The 14,777-nt window shown below is 36.9% G+C and overlaps 1 protein-coding gene across 1 annotated transcript in view; it reads left to right on the forward strand.

Annotated features, from left to right (window-relative positions):
• The window catches only part of EIF3A (eukaryotic translation initiation factor 3 subunit A), a 35,618-nt gene that overhangs the window by 11,986 nt on the left and 8,855 nt on the right, over positions 1-14,777 (forward strand). Inside the window, exons 7-17 of the mRNA XM_079137151.1 lie at positions 2,031-2,202; positions 3,782-3,886; positions 4,251-4,349; positions 5,685-5,801; positions 6,035-6,220; positions 6,757-7,104; positions 7,542-7,646; positions 7,924-8,037; positions 9,535-9,657; positions 10,178-10,331; positions 11,035-11,219. Coding sequence (XP_078993277.1) covers positions 2,031-2,202; positions 3,782-3,886; positions 4,251-4,349; positions 5,685-5,801; positions 6,035-6,220; positions 6,757-7,104; positions 7,542-7,646; positions 7,924-8,037; positions 9,535-9,657; positions 10,178-10,331; positions 11,035-11,219 — 1,708 coding nt within the window. The remainder of the gene's footprint in view (positions 1-2,030; positions 2,203-3,781; positions 3,887-4,250; positions 4,350-5,684; positions 5,802-6,034; positions 6,221-6,756; positions 7,105-7,541; positions 7,647-7,923; positions 8,038-9,534; positions 9,658-10,177; positions 10,332-11,034; positions 11,220-14,777) is intronic.

Consider the following 14,777-nt stretch of genomic DNA (forward strand, 5'->3'; position numbering starts at 1 on the left):
GTCCTAACTGTAGAATACAAATGTTCCTTGACTTAGATAGGGTTATGACCTGATAAGACTATTATAAGTTGAAAATATGATAAATAAAAAGCTCATTTAATAAATCTGATCCACACAACATTGTAGCTTTACAGCATAGTACATTTCAGGATATCAGTTGTTGGCCCTCATGATTGTGTGGCTGACTGGAAGCTGTGGCTCCCTGTTTTTATTTTTATTTTTTTTTCTTTTTTTGCCTATCATTTTGAGAGTATCAAAGCTTATACCATTAACTTGGGTTAAAATCAAAATTCAAAGTACTGCTTCTCTTGACTGTATACTACTATCACATGGTAAAGCCCCAAAATTGTAAGTTGAAACATTCTAAGTTAGGCACCATCTGTAGTTGAGAGTTGTATATATACACATGAAAACATTTTTACGAATACAAGAAGAATCTATAATATAACCCAGCAACCTAAAGGGCATTACATATAGCTTATTTTCTTTCAGTTTTTTTTTTTTTTTTTTTTTTTTTTGTTGTTGTTGTTGTTCTTTTGACAGAAAGAACCCACTACCTGGGTTTTCTTCTGGGGATCGAACCCAAGACTTTGCAACTGCTAGGCAAGTGCTCTACCACAGTGACACAACTCCATACTTCAGTTACTTTTTTAAAAATATATTTCATTTGGACTGAGGCAATTCACATACCACTTTTTTCCTTGAGTTGGTTGACCCTTTTATTTTGGCTTTCTGTAAAATTATGTATACCAAATTATTTTTCTTCAACTTTATTGTAGTATATGGGAACAATTAAATTTGCTAATATTTTGCTACTTTCTTTGAAAATCTTAAGGATAATATCCATTGTCATTCACTGTTACATAATGAATGTAACAGTGTTACATTCATGATATAATGCTATGTTTCATGATATAAGAAAAAACTTATTTTCCTGTATGATACTGATACTGTTCCATCAGTAGGTACTGTAATAGTAACAAGCATTAACTTATTTGCTTCTGTGTATGTTATTTGGTTTAATTTTCACAAAGACCTTGTGACAAGTCTTGGAAATAGTGAAGCTGAGCCCCTATAGCCTGCAATCTTTAGTGTCATACAGTGTTCAGAATTCAGTGACTTACATCTTATGTTTCAGGGAAGTGCAAATTTAGCTTTTGCCTTCCATCTCCATTTGCTACCACAATAGTATTCGCTTTTTGTTGGGGCGGGGTTGCGGTACCTGGGATTGAACCTAGGGGTACTTAATCACTGAGCCACATCCACATCCCCCCCCTTTGTTTTTTAAAGTTTGCATTTTTCTTATTTATATGTTGTGCTGGGAAATCGAACCCAGCCAGGCAAGTGCTCTATGACTGAGCCACAACCCCAGCCTCCCAACCCTTTTTTGTATTTTATTTGGAGACAGGGTCTTGCTGAGTTGCTAAGGGCCTTGTTAAGTTGCCGAGGTGGACTTTTTTTTTAATCAGGGATTGAAGTGAGGGGCACTTGATCACTGAACCACATCCCCAGCTCTATTTTGTATTTTATTTAGAGACAGGGTCTCACTGCGTTGCTCAGCACCTTGCTTTTGCTGAGGCTGGCTCTGAACTTGAAGTCCTGCTGCTGATGCTGACTTTGAATTTGTGATCTTCCTGCCTCAGCCTCCCAGGTGCTGGGATTACAGGAGTGTGCCATTGTGCCTGGCCTTAATTTTTCCTCCTTATTGCCATTTATTTCCTGGGTTTAGGAAATGTGTCTTTTCTTCCTGTTGACCACAGTTTTGTTAAAAAAAGCCATAGCAGTAGTGAGTGTGTGGATTGAAATAGATTTTATGAGTATTAATTTAAGCACGGTCCAGTTCTCTTTTCATTAATCCCATCCTGTGATAGGATAATGTGAGCATAGTTTCTCTACAGGTGTGATGTACATGCTCTGACACTGGCATGTCATACTATATGATTATGATTAGAGAAAGGTAATTGCTGATCTGCTTTACCTGCTTATCGGGCAACATTTTGACTTAACAGATTTAACTTTCTTCACCACAGAATGTCTACTCGAGTCCTTTTGGCTACTCTGTCCATCCCTATTACCCCTGAGCGTACTGACATTGCTCGACTTCTGGATATGGATGGTATTATAGTTGAAAAACAACGTCGCCTTGCAACACTACTAGGTCTTCAAGCCCCACCAACTCGAATTGGCCTTATTAATGATATGGTTAGTATAAGTTTGTGTATTTAACACTTTTGGACAGAAAACTGTGATCAAGTTGAATAATTTGTGATTACTGGGAATTCTGATTGTTTGTAAAGGAGGTTCTCAGTCATGAACAGGAAACCACTGGTATAAATGGGGTACTTTCAGGTGGTTCCAGTGGGTTTAATTGTTGGGAGCTTTGATATAAGACATGGACTGGTTCTGAGGAATATTGTGGGATAGTCAGTCCAAGAAATTGTAATGGGCAAGAGTAGTCATGGCTTATGTCGGGTGGTAGGAAAACAAAGCAAGATGACATATATAGCACTTCCACATGTGGATGAGGGGCCCAGAAAAGGTAAGGCAAGCTTTGGACCTGATTCTGAACGCTCAAGGTATTTTTACCCTTTTTCTCTTAAACTTTCATTTTATGTGTTTTTTCATTTAATGTGTTTTTTTTTTTTTTTTTATTTTGGTACCAGGAATTGAACCCAGAGGCATTTATCCACTAAGCCACATCCCCAGCCCTGTTTTTATTTTTGATTTAGAGGCAAGGTTTCTAAGTTGCTAGGGCCTTGCGAAGTTACTGACACTGTCTTTGAACTTGGAATCCTCTTGCCTCAGCCTCCTGAGCCACTGGGATTATAGGTGTGGGCCACTGTGCCCAGCTATCATTTTATGTTTTTTTTAGCTGTGGTTCTTAATCATTGTTATCCAGTTAAAGTATAAAGCAACAATTGAGATCTTCATAGGATTGGTTCCAGATTCCCTGTGGATACCACAGTCCCTCATCTAAAATAGTGTAGTATTTGCATCTCATATAAACTTAAAATCATCTCTAGAATTATGTATGATACTTAACACGAAGTGAGTGCTTTGTAAATAGCTGTTACACTGTTTACAGAATAATGATAAGAAAAAAAGTACAAGTAGCTGCGAGCGTGTCTTATGCCTGTAATCCTGGGATTTGAGGCTGAGGTAGGGGGATTACAAGTGTGAGGCCAGCCTTAGCAACTAATTGAGGCCCTATACAATTTAGACCCTGTCTTAAAATAAAAAATAAAAAGAACTAAGGATGTGGCTGGATGGTTAAGCGCCCTGGGTTCAATCTCCAATTAAAAAAAAAAAAAAAGTACACATATAGTTATAGGTGTAGCTCCCCTCTCCAATATTTCCTGCATATAGTTGGGTAATCTTGAGGATGTTACTGGTAGATGAATGCAACACTGTCTAGTTGATGGACATTTGAAGTTTCTGTAGTTTAGGCCTAATATAAATAGTGTTTCCCTAATTTTTGTGATAATTTGCATAGATTGGCTACTGGTAATAAATTTTATATGGTGGCCATGTTTGTGCCAATATCTTATATGTCGACTTACAGTTACTTCCTTTTTCTTTCACTATAAAGATGTATAATGTGGGGCAAGAAATTCACATGGGTTATGGTTGGATAAATTTTGGTAAATTTAAGGTGTTCAGGCTGACAATCTTCCAGTCATTTCACAGATTTCCAACCCTGTTGTTTTCTCTAATTTATACCCAGTTAGAATCTCAGTGGGAAATTTTCGACTAATTAAACCTTGTGTTTTGTTTACCATAGGTCCGATTCAATGTACTACAATATGTTGTCCCAGAAGTAAAAGACCTTTACAACTGGTTGGAAGTAGAATTTAACCCATTAAAACTCTGTGAGAGAGTCACAAAGGTAATAAGCATTTTTCTTTGTTTTGGTTGTTACCATGTAGCTGGTATTATTGCAGTTTTGGGTTGTATTTATCTGTTAAGAGAAGAGTATTGTCCTGTGTTAGCATCAGTGCACATTTCATTGTCTTTTTTCTTTTTAAATCAAGAGAAAAGATATTTCTGATGTGCTAAACAAACGTGGAGGTAAATTAGCAGCATGACTGTCTTAGCCATTGCTGTCAGTCACCTTCAGACAAGTGTCAGGAAGCTTCATAATAAATTTTCTATTTCTTTGCATTTTATGTTTTCTGTATTAAAAAATTGGAAGCATTTCAGATATTTTAGTATTTGTTTCATAATAGTATAATTCTTAATGGATTTTGTAGGTTCTCAATTGGGTTAGGGAACAACCTGAAAAGGAACCAGAATTGCAACAGTATGTGCCTCAACTGCAGAACAATACCATACTACGCCTTCTACAGCAGGTAAAAATACAAATGAGTGCTTTATGGAGAAACTGGAATTTCCCTTTTGAGTATTTTAATCACAAAACTAAAAGCTGGAAAAATTTAGAATTGCCTAGGAAGTGAAAACTTTCACCAATTCTACCCTTGTCCAAATTAGTGTGATTTCTTGTTTCGAAAAACAGAACGAAACAGAATGTTTACTTTCTTGTTAAACCCTATCTTTGTGCATTTTCCTTGTTACTAAAGTAGGACTTTCTTTTTGTTGATACCAGGGATTGAACCCAGGGGCATTTAACCACTGAGCCACATTCCAGCCCTTTTTTTATTGTTGAGACAGGCGCTCCCTAAGTTGCTTAGGACCTTGCTTAGTTGCTGGGCTGGCTTTGAACCCTCAGTCCTCCTGCCTCAGCCTCCCAAGTTGCTGGGACTACAGGACTGCACTACTACACCTGGCTACTGTAAGGGTTTTCTCATTTCTTTTAATACCTACATGGTTTTTCATAACCAGGTGGTATTTATAGTTTTTTGTAGTTTTTTTCTTCCTTTACTGTTAGAATGTCATAGTGTTGTATTCTTACATACATGTGTCTTTGCATGAGCATGGGATTTTCTCGAGCATAAGAACTGGAATTGGTTTACACAATTTTAAATTTTAATGGCTTCTCAGAAGTTTCAACTAATTCTGCCCATCCAGTAGAAAATGAGGCAGCCTTTCTCTTTGTTAACACTCGTTATTAGTATATTTTGACATACTTTCATCCAACTTCTTGAGTAAGTTGAAACGTTACATTTAGTAATAGCTTAAATGCTCTTGTTTTTGTTTTCATTTCGGGAGGGGTTCTTCAATTATATATCCCCTTAAGGATATGCACATTTTATTGACCTGCTTTCTTTTGTATATGTGAGCAGTGTTATTTCTTATGTGCTACACAAATAGTTGAAGGCTAATTAGCAGAATAACTATAAATAGTAATGCTGCCAGTCTCCTTCAGACAAAAATATAATAAAAAGTGTTTAAAGGTACTAGGTAAGTAGCAATTCCTTATCAATAAATATGTGACCTTTTGCATGTGTATGGTACTGGGGAATTAATGTGACCTTAGTTTTGTTTTATGAAACTTTGATTTCAGAAGATGGCACACTTGAGGAGGAGATGATGTGATGGTTTGCAGCGTAGGATTTGGGGTTGATAGTTTAGAATTGGAGTTCTAGCTCCAGCAGTGTACTGTGAAGATAATTGAGGTTCAGTTTTGTTTTTCTGATCTGAATGGTAGGATGTTATGAATGAGAGTGCCCATCAAAAGTGCTGAATAAATGGCAGCTATTATTATTAACCCTGTGTTTTTTATGCAGGTGGCACAGATTTATCAGAGCATTGAATTTTCTCGTTTGACTTCTCTGGTTCCTTTTGTTGATGCTTTCCAACTGGAACGGGCCATAGTAGATGCAGCTAGGCACTGTGACCTACAGGTGTGTACTGTAAGGAATCATTGAGGTGGGCAGAAAGCCTCAAAGGACTAGAAAGACACATTCCTTATTTTCTGTGCTTCTGGTATAGTGACACCTTTTAAAACTACTTTTGTACTTAACATTCTCTTGTTAACTTCCTAAATTCAGTTGAATTTTTTTTTTTTGTGAAACTACTTGTAGAATGATTTCATATTAATGTATCCATTTAATCTCTGATAATTTAATTTACCAAGGTTCGTATTGACCACACTTCTCGAACCCTGAGTTTTGGATCTGATTTGAATTATGCTACCCGAGAAGATGCACCAATTGGTCCTCATTTGCAGAGCATGCCTTCAGAACAGATAAGAAATCAGCTCACAGCCATGTCCTCAGTGCTTGCAAAGGCACTTGAAGTCATCAAGCCAGCTCATATACTGGTAAACATCTTTAGTGGGGGAAATGGAGGATTCTTGTGATTTGTCTTTCACAAAAGGGCTTGAGATGATACCTGAGAGAATGGATTTGTGATAAATTTTCTATTCACTTGGTAGTTTTGTTATTTTATCAAATTTCTTAGATAAATAAATCACTTTAATACCTTTCATAGCCCAAAATATGCTGCAGAGGTATTGTAATAACAGATCATGTGATCTAAAACAGCAGGCTGTACATACTATGACCCTCAAATAGTGGAGTACAGTGATAGCACTTCTTCCTGCTTTTTTGTGAACTCGGTATTCCTTGAGTATTTAAGGTAGATTTGGGCTCAGAAAAGTTGACCTATCAAATAGAGATGGTTCTTTAGTAGGTCATTGCTATCAGTGACTGAATAGGGGTAGCACCCCAACAAATAGCTTGGGCAATGCAAATACAGGTAAGGGCAGTGGATGAGAATTATTTTGTAAGTTTTTTTTGATATTTAATACGAGTCTTTTGCTTTGAATCATTTTTAAAAATGCATTTGTTTTTGAAGCAAGAGAAAGAAGAACAACATCAGTTGGCAGTGACTGCATACCTTAAAAATTCACGGAAGGAACATCAGCGTATACTGGCTCGCCGTCAGACAATTGAGGAAAGGAAAGAGCGACTTGAGAGTCTGAATATTCAGCGGGAGAAAGAGGAATTGGAACAGAGGGAAGCTGAACTTCAGAAAGTACGCAAGGCTGAAGAAGAGAGACTGCGTCAGGAGGCAAAGGAGAGGGAAAAGGAGCGAATCTTACAGGAACATGAACAGATCAAAAAGAAAACTGTTCGTGAGCGATTGGAGCAGATCAAGAAGACAGAGCTGGGTGCCAAAGCATTCAAAGATATTGACATTGAAGTATGTAGAACATCACTCTTTAAGAACATGGTTTGACCCAGGTCTTCTGTGTATACTCTTGCAACATTAGTTTTTTGCTATTTTTTGGTTTATTTTGGGTTATTAGGTTATTTCATGCATTCTTTTTTTTTACAGCTGTCTTGGTGACTTAATCTGAGAGTAAGCATTTGGTTTCAGTTGCTCTATGCAGTTTGTAACCTGTGTCTTCAGGTTATAAAGTGTCAGTTTGGGTGGATGTAGACTGGAGGAGACAGAAAGCTATGTTAAGATTGTATGTGTTTTTTCCTACATAGTCATTGAAGTATTTATATATCTTAAACTAACATTCATTGTCAAAACAATAATTTTGAATTTAATTTAGAAAGCACTGTTTTGTTGATTATTGGGCATTTCTTTCATGTTCTTACTAATGATGGTACGTTTATATTACCTTTTAGGACCTTGAAGAATTGGATCCAGATTTCATCATGGCTAAACAAGTCGAACAGCTGGAGAAAGAAAAGAAGGAACTTCAAGAACGGCTTAAGAACCAAGAAAAGAAGGTAGATGAGAGGATTGGTAAACTTTCAACTCAAATTGAAAGGAACTTGGTGCAGTGGTACACCCTTGTAATCCTGCTCAGGAGAGTTTAAGGCAGAAGATCAGAAGGTCTAGGCCAGCCTGGGCAACTGAGTGAGAGCCTGTCTCAATAAAATAACGGCTAAGAATGTTTGGTAGAGTACTTGCCTGGTATACATGGGTTCAAGCCCTGGAACTTGAAAAACATGTTTTTTTGTTTTCTTGTTTTTTAACAACTGCATTTATTTTCATGCCATTCAGATTGACTATTTTGAAAGAGCTAAACGTTTGGAAGAAATTCCTTTGATAAAGAGTGCTTATGAGGAACAGAGGATTAAAGACATGGATCTGTGGGAACAACAAGAAGAAGAAAGAGTGAGTTTTTCATTTAACTATTTTTTTAGGTTGTAAATTATATAATTAAATCTTTTGCCCTTGATGGGACCAAGGTTTCACAGTTGACTTATTCTTTTGCTAAAAATGATGATTTAATATTGGCTTACTAACAGATTGGAAAAGTAGAAAGTTCACAGTAGAACCAAGTATGGTGTTGCATGCATGTAATCGTAGCTACTTAGGAGGCTAAGGCAGAAGGATCCCAAATTTGAGGCCAACTTCAGCAATTTCATGAGATCCTGTGTCAAAATAAAAAGGGTTGGGGATATATCTAGAGGTAAAGCACTCTGCGCTCAATCTCTAATAGCAAAGAGAAGAAGAAAAAAGAAAAGAAATTCATGGTAGAGATTAAAAATGGAGTATGTAACACAAAGGACAACTAGAATGCGGTGCTGGGGATCGAACCCAGGGTCTTGTGCTTGCAAGGCAAGCACTCTACCACCTGAGCTATCTCCCCAGCCCCTAGAATACTTATTTAATAAACAACTGTATGTACACTTTAAATGGGTGAACTGTATGGCAAACGTATGTAATTCATGGTTTCTATTCTGTTGACAGAATTGTGCAATCATCACCACAATCTGATTCTAGAACAAAACTATAAACTGCCATCAGCAGTCAGTCCCATATTTGCTTCCCACAACCTTATTTCTAGGCAGCTATGAATCCACTTTCTTATATTATTCTGGACATTTCCTAAGCATTATACTTTGCAATCTTTTGTGATTAAACTGCTCATTCTATTGTTTGTTGGTCTGTATTATATTTACTTTATGATAGAAAAGCAGAGTTGGAAATGCCTATGGTGGCCAAATGCCTATTGAAGTATAGTGAACTGATTTTGGTTTGCGGGGAACAAGCAGGAGCGAGAGTACACACTTGTTGACTGGTGATTACAGCTTCACAGTTCCTTCTAATTATTGCCATCTGGAGATTATGGGCCCACTGTTGTTGATTCTTCCAATTTTCAGAGGAAAAGTTGGGTTATTTTTATAATTCTCTTAATATGTAAACTAATTAGAAAAGTATAGCAGACAAGTAACATCTGGGATGATCTGAAGCCTTACATTTTTTTACTTAGGGCACAAAGGAAAAAACCTTTCCCTGCCTTAATCTCAGTTATTTCTTAGAGAAGAAAAAGCCTTTAAAAATTAAACCATTGTGCTTGTTATGTGTGGCATTTTTTTCATCTTACCATATATGTTATAATTTATCTCATAGAAATTTCTGGTATCATGATACTAAATAAATAAATAAATACTATGTCTTAACTGATAGATGCCCCAGGATTCCTTGGTCCTAATTGCCTTCCTGGGGACCTGTGGGCATGAATGATGGTTATCCTGCCATTTTTAAGGGAAGATGGAAGGGGGAAAGGAGTGACTGCCAATTGTTCTAAGAATGTCAGCAATTTGGAGTGATTTAGTAATCAGTAAAATAAATACTTTCAAATTTAACTGTATTGTGTACTTGCAGATTACTACTATGCAACTAGAACGGGAAAAGGCTCTTGAACATAAGACTCGAATGTCTCGAATGCTTGAAGACAGAGATTTATTTGTGATGCGACTCAAAGCGGCACGACAGTCAGTTTATGAGGTGAATTTACTGGTTTTAAGGAAAAGTATATTTATGAACTTTTTAGTGTTACCTTAAGTATTCTCTGCAAACATAGTGGTATATTTTGTCCTGAGTTAATATGTCTACTAAAGAGTACTCAAATGTTATTTTAGTAGAAAATTTTTGGAAATGTTTACAAGCTAAATGGTAAGCTACCTGAACAGATTTTTCTAAAGGTGTGAAAGTTTCTTTGTACAGGTTTAATGTTTCAGAAATGAAACATCAGCAACTTTGAGATCAAAGTACCTAGGCATTCTAATTTATTCATTTATTTTGTATAAATAAACTCACTGGATGTATCATAATCAACAATGTAAAATGAAAGAAATTTGGCATGAATATAAAATTTTATCTGGTTGGAAATTCTGGTCTTTGTCTTCAGAAATTCCTTTTTCTAGTTCTAAGAAATGTACAGTTCTTTTGGAAATCTGTGAAAATATCTTCTTAAGTTCTTCTGAAAAAATAAGATTTTTTGGGGGGTGTAACCATTTAATTGTAGGAAAAACTTAAACAGTTTGAAGAGCGATTAGCGGAAGAAAGACATAATCGCTTGGAGGAACGGAAGAGGCAACGGAAAGAAGAGCGCAGAATAACATACTATAGAGAGAAAGAGGAGGAGGAGCAGAGGAGGGCAGAGGAGCAAATGCTGAAAGGTAAAACCACATAGACAAGGTTGGAGGGTTGGATGCTGGTTGATGTCAGATGTAGTGTTTGGCAGTCTCCTTTCATAGAAAATATGGGTATCCAGATAAGTAAGTAACTTTTTAGCACTGTAGCAAACTGTTCTCAGGTTGTTACATTGGAGATGCTGTGTCCTCTGTGAACTTGTTTCCACATATTCGATCCCTTTTGTTTTTTTCCTTTCCCCTGCAGTACTGGGATTAAACCCAGGGGCACCACCACTGAGCTATATCCCCAGTCTTTTTTATTTATTTTCTGAAACAAGGTCTTAAATTGTCCAGGCTGACCTCAAACTTGGGCAACTGTTGCCTCAGCCTCCTGAGTCTTATTTGATGTTCTTTTAAAAAAATCATACTAGTTTTTTGTCTTTCATCACTGTATTTTGTGTAGGTATTAACATTTATTTATGAATGAATACCAGATGAAAGGCTGTCAAATGGCCCTGTGTCTGGAATCCCAGATTCGCAGGAATGGAGGGAGGAAATCTAATCTCATCCTAAGTCATTACAGAACTTATGTTTAATAGCATAGACTTGTTTTTTTGAATATTGACCATTTAGCTATTTTAAAATTTACTTTTACTTTATGCTTCCTGTTTAACATAGAAGATTAGCTCTAACACTAGGGGAAAGGTGCTGGTGAGAGGAACACTTAGTAACCAAATAAATTATATAGAGAGAGAAGAGAGAGAGAAGGCTGAGCGAGCAAAGCGTGAGGAAGAGCTTCGAGAATACCAGGAGCGCGTCAAAAAATTAGAAGAAGTAGAGAGGAAAAAACGCCAAAGGGAGTTGGAAATTGAAGAGAGAGAACGCCGCAGAGAAGAGGAGAGAAGACTTGGTGATGACCCACTTTCTAGGAAGGTGAGCGTAGAATTATTTTGTTTTAATGAAATTCATGCTTATCAGCTAATATTCTTGCATGATACCTAGAGGGTGACACAAATTCTACCTTGCATAGAGAACAACAGTCTGCATCAGCTGCCAGCTTGTTCACGATTCACACTCAGGCCCATGCCCAAACTTCATGATTCAGAATCTGTCCTTCAACTAAATTTCTAAATGATTCAAACACTGCTCTAAATATTTATAATACATATCTCATCTCCAAAACTGACCTGTGTTGCCTCTATTGTCTTTGTCTCTTGAACTCCTTTTCCTAATTGGTTATATGTTACCCACTTAATCATAGAACTCTGAGTCTGTTCTTTGTGTTCCTACATTAGGCTTCTCATGGTTTACTGCCTTTTTCACTAGTTTCTTCTGTCATCGTTTTCTTCTCTTTCTGCTTTATTGTCTGAAACCTGTCCTTCCTTTTCCTTGGAATGTACCCACTTTGCTCTTTAGACAAAAATTGTTTTAACATTTAAAAAAATTTTTTTGGTACCGGGGAGTGAACCCATGGTGCTTAACCATTGTGCTATGTCTCCAGTCCCGTTTCCCTTTTTTTAAAATTTTAAATTTTGAGACAGCGTTTCACAAAGTTGCTTAGAGCCTCAATAAGTTGCTGAACTTAGTGAGGTTTTGATTGAACTTGTGCGGTCCTCATGCCTCAGCTTCCTGAGTTGCTGTAATTACCATGTATGCCACCACACCTGGCAGGTTAATTTTTAAAGTAAGAGAAATGGCTTGGCATGTCATTGTCTGTGCCACATTCATATCAGATGCTTAACTTTATGGAAGGACCTCATACTATATGGTCTTTACTTTCTGTTTTACAATGTATGTGGACAGATATTTAGGCTTCCACCCACAGATTGAACCCAGGGGCATTTTACACCTCTGAGCTACATCCCCAGACCTTTTTTATTTTTTTGAGATAGTCTCACTGGGTTGCACAGGCTGGTCTTGAACTTAATGATCCTCCTGTCTTAACCTCCCAAGTTGCTGGGATTATAGACATGTGCCACTGTACCCTACAGGATTTATAGGTTTTTTATTCTTGTTGCTAATTTCCAATTTTATTTCTGTGTTTTCAGTATTGGAATTTTTGTTGTATTCCAAAATACATGGTTAGGTTTTTGTGAATATTTTATTCTGTTGGACACAGTTTTGCATATGTGTATGAAATTAGAACTGTTGTGTTATTTAAAATCTGTTACATCCTGTTTAGTTTATGGGAATTTTGTCTTCCTGAGAAGAACTGACCTGCAGTAATTTATGATGTAAAAATTTCTTCTAGTTAACTTTCCTAAATCCAGCTGTCTGTCCTTTTATTCATTTTACTCTTTTGAAGTCATGCCCCCATGGTTGTAAGAACATACTGTTAACGGGCTGGGGCTATAGTGTAGCTCAGTGGTAGAGCCTTTGCCTCACGTGAGGTACGGAGTTCGATCCTTAAGCACCACATAAAAATAAACACACAAAAAGATACTGTGTCCATTTACATCTAACAATATTAAAAAAAAATACTGTTACTATAATGCCTCTTTTTTCACTATTTCCATGTCCCTGATAGCCCTTTTTCTTTAAGGCAAATATAAGAACTTTACTTTATTTCCTCTTTTCTTCTTGTGGTTACCACTAATTCCCCCTAAAATCTGTCTACATTTTCATAGTATAAATTTAGAAATCTCTTCCACAGAACAAAACCAAATTCTGAGCATTGCTTACTTAAGTATTACTGCTATATATTGCTGGGCATTTTTTGCCTCAAGATCATTAAAACTGACTCTCCATCTACTTAGGACTCCTTAGCATAAGTTTTATAGCCACTTTAGCAATTGTTATTTATTTTTAAGGTATTCATTTGTTTTATTTCAGTAATAATTAGGGTATTACTAATGTGTCTATCAATAAGAAGCTAATTCAGGTATTTCCAATATATTGGTCATAACAGTAAACCAGTACACTGGGAGACACACTTGTATTGCACAACAAAATCAAGGGCAGATAGTTTTCCAGCTTGTTTTTTTCTTTTGTACTGCGGGGGATTGAACCCAGGGCCTTGCACATGCTAGGCAAGCGCTGTACCACGAAGCTACATTCCCAGCCCTCTCCAGTTTTTCTTGAGGGAAAAATGCCCAACCAAGTAAGCTGCAAAGCTTTGTTTAAACAAACCAAAACTAAATGAAAACAGGAAACAACAACAACAAAAAACTTACAAGTGTTATTTAGTCCTAAATATGTTTATACTGTATCATGTTTTCCCTTTTGCCAATACATTTTGGTTTTATTTTGTATATCTTAGGTTTTTTTCAGAAGAATGTCTTCGTGTGTGTATCTTGAGATTTTGGGGTTTTTTTTCGTCATATTTGAACAATGGTTCAGTGTGTGGCAGTTCAAAATCTTCTATTCTTTTTAATGCACTATCACACAGGGGAGGATTCTTGTTACTGGTCTTGGTCTTGTTACTTCTGTAGATTCTGTTTTATTCCTTGAAACTTTCTGTAGTCTTCTCTGTCCCTAAGGAATTTAATCATTTCACTGATGCTGCTAGGTTCCTTGTGATAGGTCTTTTCTGTTCTTCACTGTTGGCATTTTTGCTCTTAAAATCAGAGATATCACTCCTTGGAGAAAACAAGACCATCTTAACTTAAGGAATTTTCTTCCCTTTTCTCTTCAAAATCCTCTCTTATTTCTGTGTGGTTTTTTTTTTTTTTTTGTTTGTTGGTTTATTTTAGTGCTGGGAATTGAACCCAGAATACTTCACACTAAGCACATCCCCAACCCTTTTCTTGTCCCTTTTCTCTTTTGAGACATGGTTTTGCTAAATTGCGTAGGGCCTTGTAAGTTGCTGAGACTGGCTTTGAATTTGTAATCTTCCTACGTCAGCCTCCGGAGTCACTAGGTTACAGGCACGTGCCACCACACCTGGGCTGTACCCTTTTCAGGTTTTTTTTTTTTTTTTTTTTTTTTAAAGATAGGGTCTCACTAAGTTGCTAAGGCCTGACTAGAATTTGTGATCTTTGTGCTTTATATCCTCCTTCCTAGCTGAGATGACTATGGGTGTGTACCACTGCCTGGAATTATGTCTTTTAAAATTTCTCTTTTACTCTTACCATCTTTTTTTTTTTTTTGTACTAGGTTCTCTGAAATTCCTGTTTAGTTTGTTAGCATGGCCCATTCCACTATTTGCTCTACTATCTTCACAGTATTTATGGCCATGCATTGTGGCACATGCCTGTAATCTTAGTTACTTGGTAGGAGGTTGAGACAGAAGAATTACAATTCCAGGTCAACCTGGACAAATTAGCAAGACCGTGTCTCAAAATAAATCAAGGTATGGGATGTAGCCCAGTGTAGGTAGAGCACTGCTGGATTCAGGGCCCAGTACCACCCTCCCTGAAAGGGGTAGGGGTTGGGGTTGGGGGTTGGGGGACGATGATGTCTTGAATTCTTTTTTTTTGTGTGTGTAAAGGTGACACGAGTAAAAATATGTTGCCTTGAAAAGGCAAAGTTGAAAAAGAAAAAAAGCTTTAA

This window comes from Sciurus vulgaris (genome assembly GCF_902686455.1).
Source record: "Sciurus vulgaris genome assembly, chromosome: 4".
Lineage (NCBI taxonomy): Eukaryota > Metazoa > Chordata > Mammalia > Rodentia > Sciuridae > Sciurus > Sciurus vulgaris.